General features: G+C 38.6%; 1 protein-coding gene across 1 annotated transcript in view; it reads left to right on the forward strand.

The window, feature by feature from the left end:
* Vps50 (vacuolar protein sorting 50) overlaps positions 1 to 27,813 on the forward strand; it is a 323,674-nt gene that overhangs the window by 128,211 nt on the left and 167,650 nt on the right. Inside the window, exons 7-8 of the mRNA XM_067141007.2 lie at positions 14,848 to 14,974; positions 22,430 to 22,616. Coding sequence (XP_066997108.2) covers positions 14,848 to 14,974; positions 22,430 to 22,616 — 314 coding nt within the window. The remainder of the gene's footprint in view (positions 1 to 14,847; positions 14,975 to 22,429; positions 22,617 to 27,813) is intronic.

A 27,813-nucleotide genomic window follows, 5' to 3' on the forward strand; every position in this document is an offset into this window, starting at 1 on the left:
GCTGACCTGCTAAGCCTAATGCGTCTGAGGATTTTCTTTTGGGGTTTACTCCGTTAGCCTTTGAAGATCCCTCTTCTCCACAAAGCAGTGATTTCCTCTTCTAATTTTCCCTAGAGAGGATGGGTTGCCTCATACACCATCTTCGCCATTCCGAAGGTCTCCTCTGCCTAAGATGCTGTTAAGGTCTTCACCTGGGCATGGGTTCCACGTTATACTCTGTGAGACTGGGTCCCTGCCTGAACTTAGCTCTCCTTCACACCGACCTACTGATGAGGAGGATACCCACCCCGCAATGTGGATGCGCCAGACAAGAATTACTCAAGTGGAGGGTAGGGAAGATGATCCTATCTCCCTTGAGCTGGGTTAATGGTTTGTGTATGATGTCACAACCAAATAACCCCCCAAAAATCTTTCACCACGGTCAAGTATTTGTTCCTGACATATTTAAACATGATCTCATATACTTAACACATTCTCTTCAGGTGCCTAAGTACCAACCAAAATATGTAACGTTTAGGGACTTTAAAAGCAAGACAAGATGCACAGCTCTGCCCCTAGTATGATATAATGATAACAAGCGACATTGACAAGAAAGTGGAAATATTTAATTCTCATTTACATGAATGTGTTCAACAAACACGCACCCAAGCGTAATGTGAGAGTAACATGTCCGCCCTGTCCGTGGCTGACTACTGATATTAAAACTATGATGAAAGAACGAGACGCGCTACTCTGATGCTATAAACAGACTCATCTAGCTTACATGAGCAACACCATGTTCTTCGAAGCTTGTAATTTGTAATAAGAAACTTAATTATTTCCAGCATTTAAACAAAAATATTAACACTGGTTCCACATGGCGACAACTTCGGTCACTGGGTATTGGCAAACCACTTGCGAAGCATACTGATCCCAAGGTGTCCCTTGATGAATTAAATACATATTTCTCCATGGAACATCTCACTCCTGACACACTGACAGTACAAAACACCATTAACAATATATTAAGGCAACAATCTTCAGTCCAGCCTGTATTTGAATTTGATACTGTTTCAGAGCATGAAGTAAGAAGGGAAATCATGTCAATTAAATGTCATGCAACAGGAGCCGATTAAATTCCCATTTCACCGAGCTCGATAGCTGCAGTCGCTTAAGTGCGGCCAGTATCCAGTATTCGGGAGATAGTAGGTTCGAACCCCACTGTCGGCAGCCCTGAAAATGGTTTTCCATGGTTTCCCATTTTCACACCAGGCAAATGCTGGGGCTGTACCTTAATTAAGGCCACGGCCGCTTCCTTTCCACTCCTAGCCCTTTCCTGTCCCATCATCGCCGTAAGACCTATCTGTGTCGGTGCGAAGTAAAACAACTAGCAAAAAATAAATTCCTATCCCATCGTCGCCATAAGACCTATCTGTGTCGGTGCGACGTAAAGCCACTAGCAAAAAAAAAAAAAATCCCATTTCATTCGTGACCTACATAATCGATATAATATTGCCCATTATTACACATTTAATTAATACCTGCCTTACTTCAGGCAATATCCCTATTAAATGGAAAGATTCACTCATTGTGCCAGTCCCAAAAAAACTCTCCTGCAAGCAGTACATCTGACTACCGACCTGTCTGCATTCTCACAGCACTTTCTAAGGTTCTGGAGAAGATAATGCATAAACAAATAGTTAAATACTTGGAAAAACATTCTGTACTTAGTCCCTTACAGTCTGGTTTTAAGAAAGGACACAGTACTGCAACAACACTAATCAAACTCACCAATGACATTAGACGGGCTATGGACGAACAAAAACTGACTATACTTATCCTTCTAGACTTCAACAGTGCATTTGACACTGTAAATATTGACATATTGTTAGCCAGGTTACAAAAACTTCACATGGTTCATTCTGCTATTCAGCTCTTGCGCTCATACCTCAAAAATAGACGGCAGCGAGTTGTATCAAACATGATGACTACAGAATGGAGGACTAAGCTATCTGGCATTCCCCAAGGGCCTATTCTTGGACCTCTTTTATTCTTAATCTATATTAATGACATTTCTTCTCATCCGAGGGACTGCAACTGTCACCTTTATGCTGACGATCTTCAGATATACTCTCACTTTAAAGTCTCCGACATTGACAAAACAATCCACCAAATGAACTAGACTTTAAATTCAATTAGCTCATATGCAAAATAGAACTGCCCATTAATTAACTCGAAGAAAACACAAGCAATCATAATAGGACAATCTACGCTTTTAAATACACTAAAAATCACACAACAGCCTACTCTCACACTCTGTGGTGAAGCTATACCTTTTCAGAACTCTGTAAAAAACCTAGGTGTTGTCATGAATGACACATTAAACTGGAATGATCATATAACAAGTGTCTGCAGAAGGTATATGCATCTCTCCACCCCTAAAAATGAAGCAATCCATTTTTCCACATAGCTTGAAAATAAAACTTATTCAAACTCTCATTTTTCCAATAATTTTTTACTGTGATGTCATATTAACTGATGCAACTGTAGAACAAACTATGAAACTTCAAAGGGCAATGAACTCTTGCATATGATTCATATTTTCTTTGAACTTTAGGACACATATTTCCCCCTTACTGTGAGAAGCTATCCTGGCTGAAAATCTACCAATTAAGAAATCTACATACTGCGACACTAATTTTTCGACTTCTGAATGAATCTACACCTGAATACCTATCCTCACATTTTAACTTCCTCTCATCTATCCATGGACATAATACCAGATCAACTTCTACCCTTATGATACCGGTTAATAATTCATCTGTATACAGCCACTTAAGTGTCAGGGGCAAGGCTATGGAACACTCTCCCTGTCAGTATACATAATAGGACTTCAGTAGTCTCATTTAAGCATTCTTGTTGAGATTTACTCTTAAATACATGAACAGCTTTTATGAATGTTAGTGTGTATGAGTGCAAGTATGATTTAGAGCTAGGTGATGTAGATATTAATCATTAAAAATGATAATTATAATAAGTTATAATATTACTCCATTAATTTAGGTAGTTTCTAGAGACTGTTAACAATGTTAATTTTCCAAATCATGTGATTATGTACTATATATTGTGGTTAAGTGTAAAAGAGGGCCATGAGCCCTAATTTCGCCACATAGAAAGGCGTAAAATAAATAAATAAATAAATAAATAAATAAATAAATAAATAAATAAATAAATAAATAAATAAATAAATAAATAAATAAATAAATAAATAAATAAATAAATAAATAATAGTGTGTACACAGCAGAGCTCTATGCTATCCTTGGAAGCTCTGCACTATGTGCTGTCCACTGAATGTCAGCACTTTCTGCTGTGTACTGATTCCTTGAGTCCGTTACAATCTGTTGATGCATGTTTCACTTGCCACTCTGTCGCGCAGCGGATCTGGGACCTGTTGGTTGTGTGTTGCTGTGCTAGCACCGGAATCATGTTCTTGTGGCTCCCAAGCCATATGCGTGTAGCAGGAAACGAGTTAGCTGATAGGGCTGCCAAGGAGGCAGTCACATTGCCCCCATTGCCTTACAAGATTCCAGCCAGTGTTATTCGTTCTCACCTGAGCTATTTGGTTGTGTGCCATTGGGAGTTGGAGTGGCAGACCATCCCTCTTGAAAATAAGCTGAGAACGATAAAATGAACTATGAAGGTATGGAAGACTTCCCTTCAGGTTTTTCAGAGGGAAGCAGTGGTATTATGTCGTCTTCGGATTGGCCACATTTTAGCAACACAGCCCTACTTACTGAAAGGAGAAGCCCCCCCACATGTACTTGCGGCACTCACCCTACCGTGGTACACATCCTTATGGAGTACGTGGACCTGGCCGATCTGCGCCGCAGCCTAAAACTTCTGAGTACCATCTCCCTCATCCTACGAGATGACGAGCAGACAGCAGAACTTGTCATCCATTTTATGAGGGATAGTGGCCTGTTTTATCCTTTATAAGAGTGTATTTTCTATTTGTTTTTAATTTTATTGTTAACTACATTTTATTCTGTTGACTCTGTTTTAGTTAGTCTTTGTGTATTTTAATTTGTTTGTTAACTTTTAATTTGAATGATATATACCCTACTGCTCATTAATTTCAGTAATAATATTAATTTCAATACACCATAGCTGTTATCTGGTATTTCAGGGTATTGTCCCTTGGATTTAATGACAAACTCGAGGCATGCGGTCAATCAGTTTTTGTAGGTATTTTTAGCCTATATGATTCCACACATCCTTAACAACATTCCAGAGATGTTCCTTACTGGATATATGAACTTACCTGATACGTCTCTCCACTTCATCCCAGACCATTTCTGTGCGATTACACTTCGTACTTTGGGATGGCCAGACCATATCTGTTAGTACTTTCCATTTTTTCCTTTGGTGCAATTTACTTCTTACAGAACACCGACCGATGTTTTTGGTCATTATCCTGTTAAATGGTGAACCCTTTCCGTATTAAGCACAATCTGCATGGTATTGTATGATTTGAAGTATGCGGTGGTAGTGCTTCCGATCCGTACATCCTTCTATTTTCACAATGTCTCCAATTCTATCTCCTACAAAACACCCCCAAACCGTAATAGAACCCCCACTGTGTTTAACCGTAGGTAGAACGCACTGCTGGGCCACTATTCTCCTTCACATCAGCGAACAAATATCCTCCTTCTGGTTCCAAAAATCTTGAATTTTGATTCATCTGTGAATAACACTTTCTTCCATTCTTCATGTGTCCAATTATGATGTTTTCTAGCCCGTTTGAGTCTCTTCTTTTTATTTTTGGGCTTCAGAAGGGGTTTCCTTGCTGCCACACATCATTTCAAGCTAACTCCAGTCAGTCTCCTTTTTATTTTTGCACCAGATATTGGTTTCTTGTCAATTTCCACCAATTATGTGCAAATTTGTGGCACTGTTTCGAACCTGTTTCTCTTACTAGTAATTCTGATGAATTTATCATCTCTTTTGTTTTACTAGGTTTTCCTGGTCATGGTCTGTCCTTATTGCTACCTGTTGTTGTCTGGTGGTGAAAGGTGTGTTGCACTGCCCCTATAGACATGCTACATTGTTTCCCAATTTGGTGAATTCATAAACCTGCTTGTCTGAGTGCTACAATTGCAGCTAATTTTTCTATGGATATCTCCATTCTTGGAGCCATAATAACGATGTGCACGTTGTCAGCTGTCACTAAGGAACTGAAATGCAGGAACCAAATATTATATATCTTAGCAGTGCTTGAAGTACACTGCGACATCACAGCACTACAGGAAACAACAGAGGTGTGTTGAATGGGCCTTCAGTCGTCAACTAGGTAAACAAACATACCAGCTCAGGTATCTATTGTTTATGTACACAATGTTCTTTTAGGGTAATATTGCATCTAGATGAAAACAAATGCATAAACCTGATATGTTTACAAGTGTTGTTCTATTCCTTTGCTTACTCAAGCATAACCATGATATTATACCGTATCTACGGGTAATTAGATGCAACTTATTAGATGTATTGAAATTGAGCGGTAGGGTATATCAGTTCAAACCCAAACCCCATGGCGCAACATCCCTGAAAAGTCATGACCTACCAAGCGACCGCTGCTCAGCCCAAAGGCCTGCAGATTACGAGGTATCGTATGGTCAGCATGACGAATTCTCACGGCCGTTATTCTTGGCTGTCTATACTGGGGCTGCTATCTCACCGTCAGATAGCTCCTCAATTGTAATCACGTAGGCTGAGTGGACCTCGTACCAGCCCTCAGATCCAGGTAGAAATCGCTGACCTGGCCGGAAATCGAACCCAGGGCTTCCGGGCAAGAGGCAGGCACGCTACCCCTACACCACGGGGGGGTGCATATCACTTCAAATTTCAATCTAATTTTCTGGATAATTTTGTAAGGAAATTAAGCATTGCAAATTAGATCCACCAATGATTTTAAATTCATATTCATTCTTCATCCATGCTTGTAGTACACTGCAGACATCACAGCACAACAGGTAACAACAGAGGTGCGTCGTATGGACCCTCAGTTGTCAACTAGGTAAACAAACATACCAGTTCAAGTTCTAGTCGGTGGAAAAATTTTAAAACTTTAATTATCATTACATTTTACAGTATTTTATCTAATACCATTAGGGGCCAATTGATTAGATGTTAGGCCCCTCTGAACAACAAGAATAATCATCATCATATCATCTCTTAACCATCTTCTTCTTTTCTTTATGGGGCTTCTAAATATTAGTTCCTAATTAGCGTCAACCTCTAAGATCTTTTGCTACCATGTTTTTCCTTCATTCCCACCTAGATATACCTGCTCCCTTCACAAAGCTGCAGGTTGTTCTTATTGGGTCTTCTTGGATTTTTTCTCTCTCTTCACCTGGTACTGCTAGAGTGGAGAGTGATTCTACTCAGCGCCTCACATTCGAAAAGTATGTATTCATCTGATTCCTCTGCTTCATTGCATTTCCTGCATATATTGTCTCTTATTACTCCAATTCTATGTAGGTGTTTTTTCAGATGGCAGTGTCCTGTCAACAGTCCTACTACCCATCTTATATTTTCTCTGTTGAGTTTCAACAGTTCTTTAGTATGCTTCTTGTTTAGTCCTTTTATCAGTTCCTTTGCAAGCCTGCATCCTGGAGTATTTTTCCAGTTCATTTGTTTCTTTTGTACCCATTTTCTTATGTATTGTCGGGCTTTTCCATAGGAAATCACGCATACAGGTTCTAGGCGTACAGAATGTGTTTCTGCCCCTTTCCTGGCCAGTTTATCTGCCTTTTCATTTCCTTCTATACCTGCATGCCCTGGTACCCATATTATTTTGACAATGTTGTACTTTGAGAGCTTCAGGAGAAGTGAATGGCAATACCAGACAATTCTGGATATTATCCGGACTGCTTCTAGTGCCTAAATGGCTGCTTGGCTGTCTGTAAAAATGAAAATGTTCTTATTCCTGTAGTTCATTTTCAGATTTTCTTCAAGACATGTTGTGATAGCTTAAAAGACTGTAATATGTTTCCCCAGGCTCATCTGGATTGATCTCTCAGGTCTTCCCCCGTTGATCGTCCTCCTGTGCCATCCCCGGTCTTTGAGCCATCAGTCTACCACACTATTATCTTTTTTTTTCAGTATTCCATTTGTTGATATCCCAGTCTTCTTTTTTTATTATCTGGGTCTCAAACTGTTTTTCAAAGTTGTACTTTGGTATCATATGATCAGAAGGCATGTGTAGAACTTCCTGTGTTATTACTCTGTTAATTTTACAGTGTCCTAGATTGTGTCTTTATGCATTCCAGCACTCTGATTGTGCCAATCTGTATGAACTCATTCTAGCCTGTCCTTTTATGAAATTGCATAGTGATGGGAGGTCTAGTAAAGTATTCAAGGCTTCTGTCGGTGTAGTTCTTATAGCCCCAGTTATGGCTATGCATGCCATTCTCTGTAGGCTAGCCAATCTACTACTGACTTTTCCTTGGCTTACTTTCTGCCACCAGATGATTGCAGCATAGGCCATCAACGGTCTAATGGTCGTTGTATATATCCACGTTACCATCGATGGTCTTAGGCCCCACGTCTTCCCGACGGCTCTTTTACATGCTTACAGCAAGTTCTTGGCCCGGGTTTTGTTCCTTTTTATATGTGGATACCAGGTTAGATTTTTATCTAACACTACACCTAGGTGCAGCGCCTGTTCTTCCATATATACATCTTGCCCAAAGAGCTTCAGTGATCTCTTTCCCTCTAATTTCCTCCTCCTTGTGAAAGGGACCAGAGTTATCTTGTTCGGGTTGACTGTTAGTTGTTCTTCTTGACACCAGTTCTCCACAAGGTTAAGTGATCTTTGCATGAGGTCCTGGATAACACTCATCACCTTACCTCATACCACAATCACTAGGTCATCTGCATATCCTTGTGTATAAAAACCTGTTGGTTGAGCATAGCTATGAGTTTGTTCACCACAAGGTTCCACAGCAGAGGAGAAAGAACTCCTCCCTGAGCACAGCCTCGGGTGGCCCTAACCGTCATTGTTCCTTCAAACAGGGTTGCTTTTATATTCCTTCCATCTAACATGGATTTTTTCCATTTGGCAACTGTTTTACTCACCTTGTTCTTTTCCAATGCTTTGATCATAGAGTCATAGGTTGTATTGCTGAAGGCTCCTCCTATATCTAGAAATGCCGCCAGTGCAATTTCTTTATATTCTAGGCCAGGCATCATCAATTGAGAGCGAAATGCCTTCGGAGACAGTTTGCTCCCTGCTTTCGAGAAAAGAGAGCAGCTTAGCGAGCAAGTAGAGGAAGAAGTAGGGGAAGTGCATGTCGTAGTATGTACTGCAGGTCAGTGGCGCAAAGGTATACAACATCTTTCTGGACAGGTTAGATTGCGACATGATACGCGTGAACTCATGAGAGGTGACACTAGTGTGTTTCCGTCTTTATCCTCATACCACACGACGTTCAACTCTAGTCGGTTAATGTTGCGTTTACTATGGAAGAGATTTCAGCACAGCGTAGGCCATCAACGCCAAAAAGTTTCAAACCTTCTTGAGAAGAAGAGTATTTAATAGTTCAAGAAAATAACACAGCAAAATATGTAATATGTAATAAAATATGGAATCACATTTAAAAAAAAAGCATTAGAAGTATATAAAGAGGTTTTAATGTCACTATGAGTGTAGGTTTCATGATGTTCAGGCGTTAGAAAAGGATCTGCAGGTGTTCGGTATTCCCTTCGCAGTGGATGTGCAAACTGTTAGACCAGAACTTCTGCTAGAACTGATCGACTTACAGTGCAATACTCAAATGAAAGATAGGTTTGCAAACACAAACAATTTGACTGAATTTTATGTTCATTTCCTACGGGAGAGATTTCATAGAGTGTACACATTTAATGCTCACATTGTAAGTATATTTGGATCAACTTATTTATGTGAATGTATGTTTTCATTAATGAAGATTTGTAAATCTAGACACAGAAGTAGGCTCACTGATGAAAATTTGAAACGTGTTTTGTGTCTTGCCAGTACGCGAACGATAGTACCAAACATTGACACACTATTATCTAAATGAGCCCAAAGGTCCTGTGAAGGAGGAGTACACCAGTGATATGTTTCAGTTCGCGTGTTTAATTTGTTGTCATAGTCATAAATGCCTTACAAATATTGAAATCTGTGTTAATGAGAGTGCAAAGAATGTGTACAAATTACATAAATTGTATTTTCTTTCAGTAAATGTACGTGTCCCAAAGCTTCAGTTAATCGTGAAAATGTATTTATTCAGGAAATATTGCACACTGCTGTATATTTCCTTTGTCAGTGAATAATTTTCTTGTCCTGTTATACTCCGTAATTTGTGTCCTGTTCATATCATATGATTCATGCTGCAAATTATTATTATTATTATTATTATTATTATTATTATTATTATTATTATTATTATTGTTGTTGTTGTTGTTGTTGTTGTTGTTGTTGTTGTTGTTGTTGTTGTTGTTGTTGTTGTCCGATGCTTTCTTGTCACGTGACAAACACCTGTCCCGAGCAGAGCAAGTAACACCAGCTCCCTAGAGCAACTACCTGATGTCTGTTCTAGGCTCTCCTCTAGTTTACAAACCAACTGGTGGAGTGCTACTTCCGTGGATCTGCCAGGTCTATATGCGAACTGATTTTCATGTAACGTTGAGTCAACGTTCTTCTCATATATTTATCCAGAATTTTCTCCATTACTTTCAGCATGAAGGAGGTTAAATATAATGGTCTGTATGCTTTGGCTTGGGCATAATTTGCCCTTGCAGGTTTAGGTATGAATACTGCTTTAGCTTCAGACCATGATTTCGGCACGTACGCTAAAGTTAGACTAGCTCTGAAAAGGTCCGTCAGGGCATGGACGAGTATTATATGTGGTAATATAAATTATATTGGTATTTTAAATTTACTCATTCGGGACAATATTTCAGGTTCCCTATGGGAATCAACATCTATATCATCTGATGGCCAAGCAGGCATCATTTTTTATTAATGAGACAAAGTCCCTCATAGTGCATTGGCACTGCCGGTGGCTTCAAGTAGTCTATGCAGTGGCGTCCACGGTATGCACTAGCTATGTGTCTTGGTGGGTGTGCTAAGTACCAACTGATGAGCAATCTTAACTCAGTCACTCGGAAAAAGAAAAATGTTTCACATATGAACCGATCTGGTCCATCAATTTGAAATAAAATGAAATGAAATGAAATAAAATGTTTCCTCCACAGTCTGTGGTTTGATCACACTAAAAAAATAGTCTACTGAAAACTCACAGTTTAAATGCACAGTTCATTACTAGTCATGAATAAACAGTTTAATTTGTGGTAAATGTACACCCTAAACACAGTCTAGTGTCTACCATGAATGTAGTTCACTTCTCAACACAGTTCAGTGTCTACCTTGAGCAAAGTTCGAATACGTAATTCACAGTCTATCATAAGCTCACAGTTCAAGGTCTGCACAGATTAAACACGGATTGGAACTAATCACAGTCCAATGTCTACACGAGATATTTGGAAAACATCACGACTTCAATAAGTCCGAAGACACAGTCATAGATTGAAATTAATTCAATAATTAATCACTTGTCACAGTCTGAAGAGATTAGAATCCGACACACAAAAATTAGCAAAGTATTTCTATTGGTTGGCAAGGTGAATATTGTTCACAGTTTATCACTTTTTGGATTGTTTAATAAATTATGGGCTATAAACACTCGTAAGAAATGTAAGTTTGAAACATCTGTCCAAATAAATCACCATCAAAGTTTAAATGAGGTTAGATTCTATTGTTCGTGAATCACGGAAATTCGGTGAAATAAAATTATCACTTGGAACTCGCTGAAATATTTTTAAGTTCAAATGTGGAGTTTAAGTCCTGAACTTGGCGAAATGAGACTATCACTCACGTATCGTTGAAATTATTTAAAGCCCAAACTCAGTACTGTGGAGTTTAAGTCTTTAATTCGGCGAATTGAGACTGTCACTCACGTAGCATCGCGGTCCCCACGAGCCGACCGCTCGCTGCTAGCCACACGAACTCCACTGCGATACACGCTGTTCTGCTAAGGGAAGCAACTTTCTATTTATACCCGATCCAAGCCAAAATATGCCTTTAAATTCCGCTCAAAAACTTCGTAGTCTCTTGCCGGATTTTTACCAAACCTTGTAGGAATGGAGATAAAATATGGGGCTACATGATGATGTGGTTGATTTTATCCAGCTATTACTGTGGGGAAAGTTATTAGCCGAAGAATCTCAAGGAACATTCCATACTGATCTAGCCTCTCTCTGTGTCACGAGGAGGCAGGCTGTGACGTCAACCCGCTCTACGTCACACACGCATGTTGCTCGCTGTTCCTGTCTGTCGTCTGCTGCTGGGCCGGCACGTAGTGCGAAGTTTTAAATTTTAATTGCAGGGACTTAGTTCCGTACCGCTGTTCCTGGTACAGTGTAATTCCACTTTCTCACAGAACAGTCTCCAAGATTTTTTTTTTTTTTTTTTTCCTAATCTATAGGTTAAGCAGACCTGGCCAACAGTTGGAAACTGCAGATGATGATGATGATGATGATGATGATGATCTCTAGGTTATACTCAGTGAGTTTCCTATGATATACATCCCACATACCATTTCTTGGTGATATTCTATACAACATCCTAACCTCTTTTTTCATTTGGCTAGTTTGTTGTTCCACCACCTTACTTTTTTGGTGTTTTTCTTTTCTTTGAGATGATAGTTTCCATGTAATGAGTCTATAATGGCCTCTTCTAATAGTTCTACTGCCTCATCCAATTCCTTCTGCCCTCTCACGTTAATTGGAATTTTTTGTACAGCTTTCCCTAGAACTTCTCTGTATCTGTCCCAGTTAGTTCTTTTTGGGTCTCTGTACATCTCAATCCCACATAGTCTCGCATCTATTGCTAATTGGATGTGCTGGTGGTCTGCCAATGATGGTTCCTCCAGCACCTTCCAATCTTTAATTAAATTTGCAATATGCGTAGTGCTTAGTGTAATGTCTATTACCTCCCTATGATTTTTATTTATAAATGTAGGCTTGTTTCCTAGGTTTAGTATCGTCAACTCATTTCCAGTAATAAGCTCTAGTAAAGACTCACCTCTTTCATTGCAGTTCGTGCTGCCCCATGCCGTGTGATGTGAATTTGCATCTGCTCCAAGGACTAGGTGTTCGCATTTCCTCTTTGCGTTGCAAGTTAGGTTCCCAACTTCTTCTGATGGGGGCAGATTAGTTGAGTCATATGGGAGGTATGCAGAGCCTATGGTTATTTCTCTTGTGTCGCTCCCTATTTCCAAGTTTAATCTTGGCATCTCTTAACCATACACTTTCTTCAAAAATTATCTGAACATATCCTGATCAAATTTTACCAAAGCATATTCAGCCCTCAAACTTAATTATCTCTTCATTTATCATCCATATACAATTTTTTATCATCATCCTCCTTCTAATTTTGTTTGTTATTACAATACCAATATCTCCCCTGTACCTTATATAATGATTTCTTAGATATGAACAAAAATAGTATAATATGGTTTTATGCTGTTTATGCTGCCAATAAAGTTGTTATTATTGTTACAAATAAAATACTGTTTCTTTTATCGCTCTAATTTGTTTCATACGTATATTCACAAGTCTGTTTACAAGTCTTTGTTCTCTTCACACAAGGGGGAGTCCAGCTTGTTGGTGTTACCTGGGAGATGGTAATCCTGATTGACAGGCCTTTAACTTTTGCTTCTCCTCCAAGTGCAGTCATCCCACACAGTAGCTGCTGCATGCAGACAGCTAGGTTTGAACACAGGGCTACTGGCCACACAACACATGATGACTTTTTCTTTGTTCGACTCCAGAGAATGTCCAGTAATTCCCACAGTCAAACACAGTAAACAACTAAACACTGACAACTATACAGCAACAGCTCAATGGTGCAGACCAGCAGCACAATACTCCTCATAACAACAACCATTAATACTGTTCCAATTACACCCACAGTAGTTGTTTCAGTCGCTGACTCTACGCAAGTACACATGCACAGTACTCCAAGGAGGCAGCACACACAGTATTCTGTTCTGTACGCGGCGATACTCTGACTCCCGTGGCACATTGACAGCAGCCAACACTAGTACAGTCATCCTCAGTCCATCTATTCATGCGACATTCTGACGCAACAGCAACTCTTTCTTTTTATAAGCTATAAATTTCATTTTTGTTCCATATTGAAGTGCAATTATAAGAATAAATTGACAAGATGGTCCACCTTTTCAATACAATATATCAAGTAAATGATATTACATAAGTCTTGGGACTAGTTTCAGCCACTTAGTGGCCATCTTCAGCCAAATAAAAATTAAACAAATTATGTGATAACTAAAACATTTGTATACCAGTCAGAGACAACGCTGTAGGAATAATTATAACATTAAAATATATATAATAACGAAAAATAAGGTTATGATCTTCTTTTCACAATGTGATGCCTTTAAGTTGACTTAGGACCTCAGGCAAAGAAGTAAATCTGGAATTGAAAGCCAGAGTTAAGAATGAATAAATATACAGAAAAGAAATTAAAAAGGAGAAATATTATTTATGAGACTCACTCAATGTTAACATTGCCTGCTTCCTACAGCAAATCATTGCTTGTTCTACATCAGACATTAGATTTGAGTCTCATAAATAATAATATTGAGAAGTGGTTAAATTCTCACTCTCAGCCATCTTAGACGTGTTTTTCCATTGTTTGCTCTTCAGTGGTACCTAACACTTAGGCAACAGCCATTTGCTTCATAACCCAAAAACCCCTTGTAGCATATAGGCCATTAATGCCCGTGGTGTGGCAAGAATTTGGCTGCCCAGCCAGATGGCCAGGGGATATTAGCCTGACTGGGAATCAAACCTGGGACCTCCAGGTAAGGTGCAGGCTCACTACTCCTATACCACAGGGCTGGTGCTTCATAACCCCAGCCTCACTCAATTACAAAATCACCAGTACAGACACTACACTCACACTGATTTGTGTCCCTTGTAATAGCTCTGTTATGTGAAATGTTATTGGGACTTCTAAACTTGAATCCCTGTAGTTTGGATTCCACATAAAGCTGTAGTTCACATGGCCATTGTCATGATGTAGAGAGTCACATAAAGCTGCAAACTTAATTTAACTTTCCTTCAAATTTTGAACTTCTCTTTGGGACAGCTCTGGTAACTTATTTTGTGATGTTACCCATGTGATATAATTTGGTGTTATCCCTTTAATTCCCTTCCTTTTGCTGTTAATATGCACAGTTTAGAAGCTATGTTTAATGCAGTTATTTACCTTATGTTTTATGTTAAATGAGAAGGTTATATAATTCTGTGTTATAGTGATGTATGTTGTAGTATTAATTTAATAATTCTTTATTCCAAAGTGCTGGTTCAGCAAGTAAGCCTCAAAGAGTGTGGTACGTGCTGACTGACAATAGGATATTTTATATACCACTACTGCACTGAAATGAAAGTGTATTAAACCAGAGACTCCCATCCTTCTTAGTCCAGAATTGAGGCCAACATGCACTGGTCAAAAGCTAACATTCAATTATCTGAACCACAGTAGGACCTTGTTTAATGTATGTAACTGCAGTGATTTGGAGCTTTGTTTGGGAAAGATGCTGAAGGACATTTAGTTACCATCTTACCATTTTCCTGGCATATATGTTGAAAAATACTGGGAAAGGCCACCCTCTTGCTCGACTGCCATACGTTCTTCCATTCCCCCCCTGCACTAAATAAGTATACTTTATGACAACAAGCTTTGTGATTGATTTCAGTGCATACCTGCTGAAAGCCTAATTCCATGCCTGATAGATCTCTGCCGGGTGTTATGGACCATCATGCGCAACTATGCACAAGTTAGTGCTTGGCACAGTAGCAGTGACTCGGAACGTCCACCAGCAGGTAGGATTTCAATGTCAGCAATGATGCTTTACCTTTTCTGCTTGAATTAATATCTTTGAATAAATCATCACTTTCCTCATCAGTATCATAACAGGTGAAAGATTACTTTTATTGATTTAATGTTAATATCTACTGCTCCTTACCATCTACTAGTATTTACTTCCAGCTTGCTTCAGCACTGAACACTATCTTGGTCTAAATCATGTGAATAAAACAATTATGTACAGATGCTCAAGAAAAGAATGAGCATGTGGTATTGTATAAAATCATTGCCGATACACTTTTCTCCGCAACAGTAATTGAACCTGTAGATATAACATTTGTTGTGGGTATCCACAAAAATTGTATCTACATGGGAGGTGAATTATATTTTGATAATAATAAAAATAAATAAATAAATAAATAAATAAATAAATAAATAAATAAATAAATAAATAAATAAATAAATAAATAAATAAATAATATTATGTGCAAAGAACATACAGTACCAAGCACTCATTATGTTTTGAGTGACTATACATGTACACTGATAATTATATTAGATATGATTACTATACATTTCTCGAAAATCACCAAATCAAATTTATTTGTATTTTTTCATGTTGTGGTGTTATTATTATTATTATTATTATTATTATTATTATTATTATTATTATTATTATTATTATTATTATTATTATTATTATTATATTAGTAGTATTTACTCTCTCGGTGAGCAATTCTGGTGTGAAGAACAACAAAAAATGATCTAAACACCCTTCTAGGTCTATTATGAGGCAGTGCACAGCCAGGCTCTGCGGTGAAAGAATTTTACGCAAATTATTTATTAGTCACGTACACCAAGTGGCCAAAAGTCACAGGACTAAGTTCCGGCACCTCGGTGTCTCGAAAAACCGTAAAAGTAGTAAGTGGGACATTAAACCAATAACATTATTATTATTATTATTATTATTATTAAAAGTCACGGGAAGGGGTGTCCCATTAGAAAATGTACCCTGTTACGACCGCACTACTATGTCTTACCTTCTGCCTTCTGTCGCATTCATCTGCTTGCTCGCCCAGCTGTTCACTAACTGCCCTGCTCTCTGGCACTGCTGCTGCTTCCTCGTTGTGACGTCACACCTACGTATTTTTCATCGAGTAACTTCTCGAATATGTTCACCACCTATATAAGCAAGCTATTCCTTACTCTCGGCGGTCAGACATTCAGTTGGAAAACAACTCGAGTGGAGAGAGCGGAACTGTTCGCCAACGGCTGGTCCGTTGCGACGTTTTACCTACTTTTATTTGTGAATTGCTGCATTGATTTACCAACAGACTGGGTGAGCAAAAAGTTACAACCTTTTATATCTTTCGCGGTCAATATCAAGATTTGAACTTTGAATGTTAAATTATTTAGTGGTTTCATGGTTTCTATTCTATCTAAGTCCTTCAGACTGGAACCTTTATCAATCTCATACGCCAGAATAAACTGTGCTTGGACAAGTGAGAGTAGTGTTGCCACACCTTGAACTTTTTACTGACCCGAGTGGTCGTTTACATTGCCAACGTGATAGCGTCTAAGCAGCCTGGAAGGATCCCCCCCCCCCCCCTCTTCATTCTTTTTTTTTTTCTTCATCCCTCCTTACTCCGCTTCCTTTTTCTTTCCTTTTCTTCCTTTCGGATATTGAGTTCTAAAAATTCTTGTCCTCCGATGCGCTATAACTCTCCTGCCCTCCTTTGGGTGCAAAATGAAGATTGTAAGGGTGGCCTTAAATCATTGTTTATATAAAGATTTAGTGGCTTTGTTTCTTAATTAAAATGTTTGTGTACTTATATAGGTGTTGATTCTAGTTTTCCCTGTCGAACCTTGGTCTTGGGCTTTTCTTGAAAGTCATAATAATAGCTCCCAAGAAATCTTAATAATTATTATTCTTGATTGTGTCTTGGTTGTCAAACGGGCTGAGCCCTTGTCAAAAGTTTGTAATTCCCCTTCTTTGCTTGTTGTACCCTGCTTATTCTAGTCATTTGAAGTTTAAAATACAACTTGTTTTAAAACCATTCTCCTTTTCTTACATTTGGTCAGTTGTACGTTCTCTCTCATTCTTTACCTTTTCCTTTTCCCTTCTTCACCGAGCTCGATAGCTGCAGTCGCTTAATTGCGGCCAGTATCCAGTATTCGGGAGATAGTAGGTTCGAACCCCACTGTCGGCAGCCCTGAAAATGGTTTTCCGTGGTTTCCCATTTTCACACCAGGCAAATGCTGGGGCTGTACCTTAATTAAGGCCACGGCCGCTTCCTTCCCACTCCTAGCCCTTCCCTGTCCCATCGTCGCCATAAGACCTATCTGTGTCGGTGCGACGTAAAGCAACTTGCAAAAAAAAAAAAAAAAATTCCCTTCTTCTTTTTAAAACAATAAAAATTGTACTTACCACGGACACCCCTCTCGGGTAGCCCGCCGTGGCGTCCACTGGCTCTGCTGATTGGTGAAGGATAAAATCTGATATACTCGGTTTCACCCAACGAGGCATTGGGCGCAAGTCTTTCCGTGGTCCGACAAGTCACCACCAGTGAAATAACTTTGGTTTACCTTGAGTGTTGTGGTGTCTTAATGATTATCTTTTGATGATCTTTGTTGTTGTGGGTCGACCATCTCATTTTCTATGCTAAGGTTTTCGTTCCTTTTGCCACTGGTATGAATAAAATATTTATTGGCACCCCACATTGACTTATCACGCCACAACCCCTGAGTGTTACGGCTAGATGCGGCATAGCCGAGCCATCTGTCACAGACACCAGTGTCGTGAAGAAGGCAACACGTTGCGAGTTAACAGACTTTGAACGTGAGATGATCATCGGCGTACGGGTTATAGCATGGAGGAGTTTACACATGAATTCGGGCTTCTGAGGTCAACAGTGTCGAGGGCGGATCTTTATTATCACAGAGAGAATGTTACCACCTGTCTAAACCAGCGCAAGAGAAGACCACAGGTGTTTAACGAACGGACATCACATCAACACCATACTGGGCGCTCAACGGGCTACTATGAGACAGATCACCGCCCAGTTGAATGTTGCCATCTTGGCCTCAGAAAGCCAGGATCTTAGCCATCTGAGCAACTCAGCCTAGCAGTTAGGGTAGGTGAAGCATTATCTGATCCTGTAACTATTGATAGGGTTACTTCTGCAAGGCAGTATTTATTCGACCTTTATATTTTCTTATATATATAAAAATTATGAGTAAAAAACTGGAATCACTAATAAGGCTTTTAGCGGATGATGTTATACTCTATAGAGTAATAAAGAAGTTACAGGATTGTGAGCGACTGCAAACAGACCTCAACAAACTTGTGAGAGGGACAGCAGATAATGGTAGGCTGGTAAACGGGGTGAAAAGTTGGATTGTTTCACCAAGAGTGAAAGTCCGCTCAGTTGTATTTACTGTGTTGATGGGTTGAAAATACCTAAGTATTAATATAAGGAAAGATCTTCATTGGGGTAATCACATTAACAAGGTTGTAAATGAAGGTTGCAGATCTCTTCATATGGTTGTGAAGATATTCATGGTTGCAATAAGGAGTTAAAGGAGTAGGCTTAAAAGTCAGTGGTAAAAGCCCAATTAGAATATAGTTACAGTGTATGAGACCCTCACAAGGATTACTTGATTTGAGAACTGCAAAAGCTGTAAAGGAAATCAGTACAATTTGTTCTGGGTGATTTCCAACAGAAGAGCAGTGTTACGAAAGTGGTGCAAACTTTGAGCTGTGAAGACTTGCGAGTAAGAAGACGAGTTGGTCAACTAAGAGGTATGTTCCATTCTGTCCGTGGAGAGATGGTGTGAGAATGACACTGTTGGATGAATAAGCTTGAATGGAGTTTTTAAAAGTAAAGAAAGATCATAATATGAGGAAAAAGTTTGAATTCAAGAGGACAAATTGGGGCAAATATTTGAGAATGATGATGATCTAGACAAGCATAATAATAGAAGTGGTGATAGTGGTGATTATTGATTTAAGAGGAAGTGCTCTATTAACACTAATCAAAGGGAAAAAATGGAAGGGATCCAACACTTTAAAAAAATGAAGGTACCAGTCAAAGAAAGGCAAGGGCCATGAAGGCATGAAAATGAAAGATTCCCTAGGTCTTGAGTGCTCTATTCTGTGCTGATGATGACTAGACTTAAGCCCCATTCACAATGCAAACGTAACGTAACGTAACGTAGACTTAAAATTAACGTTAACTTAGATGTTATCTAATGGAACCATTCACAATGCGCCGACGTAAACTTAACTGCGAGTCCGTAAAATTAAGAGATTACAAACTCCAAGCTCTTGCTTTTAATTTTATGTTAGCTTTCAGAACCAGCCAATCAGAGCAGATGTGAACATTGTATTTTGTGCATCATATAATGACTTCTTTCGACAAAACACTTGTAATTCTCTTTCAAAATCATCTGTGTGTGTATGTATGATAAAAGGAAACATAATTACGAAGATGCTGTACTGAAAAATAATACATGGAAATAAATATCCTGTAGCAATGAAATCTGACATTAAATGGCGGGAGACTAGCTTGCAGCGTTGGCAAACGGACGAGAGACAATCCCTGTCATAGATAAAACAGTGTCCCTGTATATTTCTTAACATTATGACGGACTAGAAAACGATATCATCAAAACCAATAGATCCAAACATCTCATCGGGGTGTGATAGCTAGGGGCACAGGAGACCTTTCTTTTCTTTTTATTAGAAAAGGGGAATCAAATCATAAGATAGTGTCAAACAGTTCAGGTTTCATCCACATGTAGAAAACGAACTGATGAGGGTCATTTCTTACAGTAGATTACCGAAATTGCCCTGAGATAACCTTTGATTCAAGGGATGAACCCATTTTCTGTACCGTTGCTTAGTTCGCCTTTTCAGGTACACAGCTCCCAGGAGCAAAGCAAGAGGTGTTTGAAGTAATATGAATTCCACTACCACGTTGTTTGATTCCATCGAGGTATTAAAATATAAAACTGTGAGATAGCCCAAAACTTCCATGCTAAATAACATGGCAGTGTTTTGATTGGCTGCTGTGTACTCTTTACGTTCATGTTACGTTCCTCCATTGTGAATACCTCAAATTTTACGTTAATTTTACGGTCATGTTACGTCGTTAAGATTACGGTTACATTTGCATTGTGGGGGCCTTAATCTGATGGAGATATCAGGGTCATGTAGTAATGATATTGGTGGTGTTATTTCTGAGACTGGAAGTTTGATTTATCAATAGCACCATAAACCTCATGGTACTTTGATTAATGAAAATGGCAGTTTTACCGATTCGGAGAGTGATGCAACTGAAGACAGTGTAGGCTGTGGTGTTGGCAGTAGGGACAGTATTGCCTATATGCATAATACAGGGTTTAGTGATGTTTAAGTTGAAAGTGACATTCGGGTTGAACCTCCCCCACTGTATCACGAAACTCCAGGTCCTAAACATGTGTCTTGCTTTGATTCAGAGCCTATGCAGAATTTCAACTTACTTCTTACATTACAAATTTTCAATTAAATTGTGAAAGAATAAAACAGTTATGCAAATCATTTCCTGTTTACTCTTAAGATATTGTCACATTCAACAGGTAAACAATGGAAACCTGATACTGTCACAGGAATAAAAGCCTTTGTGGCAGAATTAATGGAAATCGGTATGATAAGAATGCCAAATATACCTTCATACTTATCGACTAATTCAAGGTAAATTCCTTTCTTCATTACTATGTCTTCCCACAGGAGATTTCAATTAATTCTGAAATGTTTCCATCTTATTGACAATAGTACTTATCATCTTTCCACCTGGTCTTCTAGGGTATGGTGAATTACAATATTTTTAAAATTAGAAACTACAGTGTTCAAGGTATTGAATGTTTCCAAAGAGTAAACCAACAGCATGTAGCTGCAGACAATAAGATTCATTAGTGTGTCATTTTGATTTGTGTTTCTTTCTCTATATTTTCAATCTTCACATTTTATTTTGATAATCATAAAACAAATATTTTTATATGTTGTAATGTTAATGTAACATAGTATGTAACATAGTAAACATGTAAAGCAACTTCTCTTCTATGATCGCTAAATGTAAAGCACTAATCTTCAACAATAAGGAAGTTATAATGCTTTTATAGGAACATTGCTATTTGTTGAAAAGAAGCCTGGAATTCTTCACATATACTACATGTAAGAGAGCATTACTAAAAGGGTTAAGATTATATGTCAAGACAACATACAGAAAGATTGCTTGAAAAATTAACTTTAACTTGATCCATAATGATATTTGTTATTCAAATGACATTTATTTTGCTAAAGTTTAATTATAATAAGAGGTATTTGCAACATATTGGTCATATTTCACAGTGTATTAAAGAAGGATGTTATAATCTATTGTAAAAGTGTGACAGGCTTCGGCAGCCGGCACATTTCCTATCCTCGCCGCTCGATGGGGGGGCTTCATTCATACCATTTGTGACCCGGTTGAATGACTGGAAAAGGCTGAGGATTTTTTGTTATAATCTATTGTAAAAATGTTCTTTTGTAGTAATTAAACTTAATTTTATGAAAATGTCACATAAGTGTACGTACTCTGTAAATAAAAAGGAACTTTTTTCCTTCTCCTGTAAAGTAGGGTGCGGTCAACTTATGTGGTATTAGAAATATGGCATCGATATAAGACCTGGTATTCTTTTTAAAAATTTACAGTCTGCTTTACATGGCACAGACAGGCGTAGATCGTACAGCAACAATGGGATAGTAAAGGGCTAGGAGTGGGAAAGAAGTGACCCTTCCAGCATTTTCCTGGTGTGAAAATGGGAAACCACAGAAAACCATCCTCTGGGCTGCAAACAGTGGGATTCGAACCCACTATCTCCTGAATGCAAGCTGATAACTACGTGACTCAAACTGCACAACCACTTGCTCGGTGCTTGGTATTTAGGAGCCAATGACCTTCGATGTTAGGCCCCTTTAAACAACAAGCATCATCATCATCATCATCATCATCATCACTTGGTATTCTTCTGTTGACAAAAATTTGATGTAAAGCCTATTGTAATATATAAACAGTAGTGGTGTAATGACTATCTGACCGCTTCCAACTCCAAAGGGATATCAGATTTATCCTCATTATCAAAGAACATTCTCCTTGACCATCACTTCCAGATAACTTGTTCTAGGCTCTTCTCTTTTACTTCGGATAGCCATTTTGAATGGTACAGACAATATAGTCTTAATGTGTGAAATGAAACTCACTCTCTCCTTATTATTCCACTCAGAATAGCTTAATTATTCTTGTCTCACTACATTACTTCAATAGACTCGGTTGTGATTGTACTGAGTGTTCTTTATAATAGAGAGCATTTGAGTCTAGAATAACTTTCATGTGCTCTAAAAGTTTACCTAACTTATGTAATATTCATACTTGTCCTTTTTTTTTTTAAAGATAACTTGCAGGAAACAGTGGATTTTGAAGCCAGTTGTAACAAGGAATATATAAAGAAGAAATTGATGAGTGGTTTAGATCGCATATGGCAAGAGGTACAGATGAGGGTATATACTTATCTAAGGGAATCCAAACCTTCTTGGTGCAAATTTGATGAATTCTTGCAGGTTCTCCGTGTGGTTCACAGGTGAGCTCACATTGCACCTTTGTATAATGGCTTTCAATAAGTAAGATATACAGTGTTGAAGCTTTTTTTTTTTTTTTTACATATTGAAAACTTGCATGAGATATTGAGCCCAAGGTTGGTTATTTTGGTTCAGAGGACTATAACAGGGGCTTCGGCAGACAGGACATTTAATTATAGATAGAAGGACCTTTTGGGAGAACATATAGATGAAGCCGTGCTGAGTGGCTTAGACAGTTCTGGTGCTGGCCTTCTGACCCCAACTTGGCAAGTTCGATCCTGGCTCAGTCCGATGGTATTGGAAGGTTCTCAAATATGCCAGTCTCGTGTTGGTAGTTTTACTGGCTCATGAAAGAACTCCTTTGGGTCTAAATTCTGGCACCTCGGCATCTCCAAAACTATAAAAGTAGTTAGTGGAATGTAAAGCCAGTAACATTTATTAATTATTAACATATAGATGATTGTAAATATATCAGGGACCCATATAGCCAGAATTATGTTTTTATTTTGAAGACAGTATGTACTGCCATGGATGCTGCTAAATTTAAGTTACATTGTTGTTCTGCACATACATATAAACATTACTGCCTCCTGTTGCGTACTAGTACTTTCTGAAATTTTTTTTTTTTACGTCGCACCGACACAGATAGGTCTTATGGCGACGATGGGACAGGGAAGGGCTAGGAGTGGGAAGGAAGCGGCCGTGGCCTTAATTAAGGTACAGCCCCAGCATTTGCCTGGTGTGAAAATGGGAAACCACGGAAAACCATTTTCAGGGCTACCGACAGTGGGGTTCGAACCTACTATCTCCTGAATACTAGATACTGGCCGCACTTAAGCGACTGCAGCTATCAAGCTCGGTTTTGGTTGTTTTATTTAATGTTTTGTGTATATGTAATGGAAAGGTAAGAATAGCAAAGTCATCTCTGTACAGACCATGAAGGCCCTGGGATGGGTGGAAGGTAAAGGCTTCCATTATCCATAACCTTGCACTTGTTGGGGTAGAGTGGTTAGCTCTACACCTGGCCGCATTTTCCCCCAGGAATTAACCTGGTACTCACTTTTGGTGTAGGCTGAGTGACCCTCAGGGACATATGCATCTCCAGAAGTGGAAATCTAGTTTCTTAAATTTTTTGACTTCCTGACGGTGAATTGAACCCACGTCCTTCCGGGTGAACCGAGCACACCTTTACCACCTCGGCCAGGCAGCCCCTGGAAAGGTAAGAATAAATATCATTAATAGGAAGTAGGAAAACAGGGTAAGAACCCACACAAAGGATATAGTGTGTCAGAGATAGCAACAGAAATATGTTAACAGGACTGTTCGTCCTGTGTTCCTTGAGTTCCACCCCTATATAAGCCTTTCATCTTTCCATTTTCTTGTTTATCCAGCTTTCTCCATACTTTACACTTCCCACTTCAAAAATAAAGGATTTTTTCAGAATAGCACCCTCTATGAATGTGGTCCTTCCCCCAAAGCAGTGAGACAGTAAGAGGATATAGATCAGGAATAAGTGGGATTAATGATGGGAGAGCCCAATTATAGATACAGTTTGTTTGTGGAGATATGTTCATATATTTTCATGTTGTTCCAGATCTATTGATTCCTCTCTTCAGTATTTATTTTTTTATAGGTTGAATTACTGCATCTGTAGTTCAGCACTTAAGAGTATTACAGTACATATCAGTGTTTCAGACATTCACCTCCAATTTCATCCTTTAACCTCAATGTTTCTATGTACGTAATTCTACCTCTAATTGGTGAATACCACTCCAAGTTTCACTTTCTTGTATATAACAAGGACTTATTGCACTTTGAATGTGTTATGTGTTAATTTTAAATGTCACTTTTAGACTGGGTTCCATGTACAAGCAGGATTCATTCAACTCTGTTAAATTAGTGTTTTAAATTTTATGTTTTCATTAACAACATGGATTTATTGTACCTCTGTCTGGCTCCATGGCTAAATGGTTAGTGTGCTGGCCTTTGGTCACAGGGGTCCCAGGTTTGATTCCCACCAGGGTTGGGAATTTTAACCATAATTGGTTAATTCCACTAGTATGGGAGCTGGGTGTATGTGTCGTCTTCATCATCATTTCATCTTCATCATGACTCGCGGATTGCCTGCAGGCGTCAAATCAAAAGACCTGCATCTGGTGAGCCGAACTTGTCCGTAGACACTCCCGGCATTAAAAGCCATACGCCATTTCATTTATTATTTCATTTTATTGTACCTCTCATGTCTTATGTATTGGTTTTAATTGTAATCTTAAGGCTAGGTTTTCATCCACTAAATGGATAAATTGGACTTTTGAACTAGTGTTTCATGTGTATTTATGATGTTTATATTACTTTAAGGCTTCGCTCAAAGTGCTAATTTATGCTTTAAAATTTCTCATATGTTGTACTGAAGATGGTATTGTCTAAAATAAAATTTTAATAAATATATAGAGGTGCTGATTAGATGGAATATTTTCCCCAATTTATTCTAAGTATTGTCAGATATATCAGAATCTTTATCAATGTCAGCATTACCAGCTTCATTTGGAAGAACAGTACCTACTGATTTTACTTTTGCTGGGCCATAAATGTCCTCAAAGGAATTTATAATATCATCCACTCAGATTAAATTATCATCAGCCCTGTAAAGAAGAAAAAAAGATATATGCTTACACTAGTGCTCATTGTCAACTTTAGTTGCCATTCAGATTTAAAACACTCCTGTGCCCACATATAATACGTTGGATAAATGAAACCAATTCCTAAGCATTTAATAATCTCTTGAAAACTTATATTCAGAGCCATATTGATTTGGTGCAAATAACATAGATTTTACGTATGTTTTTCTGGGAGTGTGTTCATACCTTGAATTGGACATTAAAAATAATAAATCCGTATGGTAGAGCCCTGCATTGCGAGTTTCGCTCGAGTGTGAGCAAGGGATCAGTTGGTTGGCTAGTACACTGCTAGATGGAGTGACTGACGAGGGTCTTTCACCCGCCAGCGAACTAGGAGCAAGTGATACTTGTGACGAGCAAGGCTAGCTCGTAGTGGTAGTTGCTTAATAAACATGGAATGGCTAACTAAAGAGGGGGTGCTTGTAAGTCACAAATACAGTTTAGGGAAGCCAGTAGCCTTCAAAAGTGATGTATGGGATTAAGTTGCAATGAATGAGGATGGTAAGCAGGTAGGCTATATATCTTGTAAAAAACAGTGTTCTTCATTGTTAACATATAAGGCTACAACACTACATCTGAAGTCACATGTCTGTAAAGTACAAGTTGACAGAACACAGAGTACTGTACCACAAGCTGTTAAAATATTGCTTACACAGAAATATTTAAAAATTTGCACTTCTGACTCATGTCCCTTCAGTGTTGTATTGGATGATGGCTTTCGTGAGACGTCCCAAGAACTAGTAAATATTGTTGCACAGTAGGCAAGAGTAAATGTCGATGATATTCTACCGCATTCTAAAACCATCTCGCATAACACAAACAAAGCCCGCTGGTATAAGAGTGAAAATGCTCATTAGTAGAGCCCGGATTTCCATGCAAATGCATGTTTTTAAATAAACTAGTTACACTTCTCAAACTTTGCAAATATTCGTTTCATGACTTGATGATTCTAAATAACCGTTGTTTTTCCCTGCACCGACCTCGATAGCTGCAGTCGCTTAAGTGCGGCCAGTATCCAGTATTCGGGAGACAGTAGGTTCGAACCCCACTGTCGGCAGCCCTGAAGATGGTTTTCCGTGGTTTCCCATTTTCACACCAGGCAAATGCTGGGGCTGTACCTTAATTAAGGCCACGGCCGCTTCCTTTCCACTCCTAGCCCTTTCCTGTCCCGTCATCGCCATAAGACCTATCTGTGTCGGTGCGACGTAAAGCAACTAGCAAAAAAAAAATTTTTCCCTGCATGTTTGCATGTTTTGGCATTTTCAGGAGAAAATTGATGCATAATGCATATTTTGAAGGGTTTTTTTTTTCTTTACGTCGCACCGACACAGATATGTCTTATGGCGACGATGGGATAGGGAAGGCCTAGGAATTGGAAGGAAGCGGCCGTGGCCTTAATTAAGGTACAGCGCCGGCATTTTTTGAAGATTTTGTATTTAGTAGCGAATATCTGGACATTTATATTGCATAATATTACTTTTCTTCTGACTTTGGTACATATATAATGCTAACATGAATGAGGGTGCCTTTTATTAATGTTGGTTTGCAGAATTTGGGACCCTTTTTCCACGTTATATAGTGTTATTGAGAGACGGAGAGAGTATTCCTGGCATCCTATGTGACAACCAAAGTTAGTACATAAGGAAGAGGTCCTATAAACCAATTAACCAAGCACTTTCTTATCTGTTGCGTGAGTAAACATTGACGTAAGCCGGAAGGCCCCACGTCGATCTCTGTAATTTCTAGGAATAAGGTGTCTCAGTTATGCACTGCTATAAATTGAACTCTAAATTGTACATTCCTAAATTATGGCTCTTTTTTTTTCTATGTTAGATGAACAAAACAAAACTTGTGTCACACTTCTGTGAAGATGCGTTACTGAGGTAGCAGCTTACAAACTTTGGTTTTGCACTGAACCTTCCATTGTTATCCTGGAATTTCCTACCCGGAACTCTCACTTGTCACATGTCTTTGTTATCGCAGTTTCAATCTTTGGCAGTTATTGAAGACATCATCTGCAATTATTGCACGGAAAAGTAGCTGCGGCAGCTAGAGATAAGCTGAACAAAATGATCTGTTCAAATCCTGATTTTGAATTCGTCAAGCTTATAAAAAAAATGCAAGTATGAAGAATGAGATTTCCACCTAATCAATACTTTATTACAAATGTTTGAAGTTATCTACATTGAAACAGTACCAGTTTCTACCTGTAAAAAGGTCATCATCAGTTGTTGGTGAACCTGCTTAATAGCGATAGTACGTAAAACATTACTAAAACTAATTTAACAAGAATGCCTTATTCTAATATAATATTACTTAAGATATATACATATGGTACAATATGGGGCTTAGACTCATTGGAGTTCCATTCAAAAACCTGTGCTGTTGTCAACATTATGTCAAACAATATACATATATACATATGGTGCAATAAAGGGCTTTGGCTTGCTGGAGTCCCTTGAATGCCACACACTCCAAAAATTGTATAACAGAGGTTGAAAATACAGTTCCTATAGAATAG

The sequence above is a fragment of the Anabrus simplex genome, chromosome 2 (assembly GCF_040414725.1).
Source record: "Anabrus simplex isolate iqAnaSimp1 chromosome 2, ASM4041472v1, whole genome shotgun sequence".
NCBI lineage: Eukaryota > Metazoa > Arthropoda > Insecta > Orthoptera > Tettigoniidae > Anabrus > Anabrus simplex.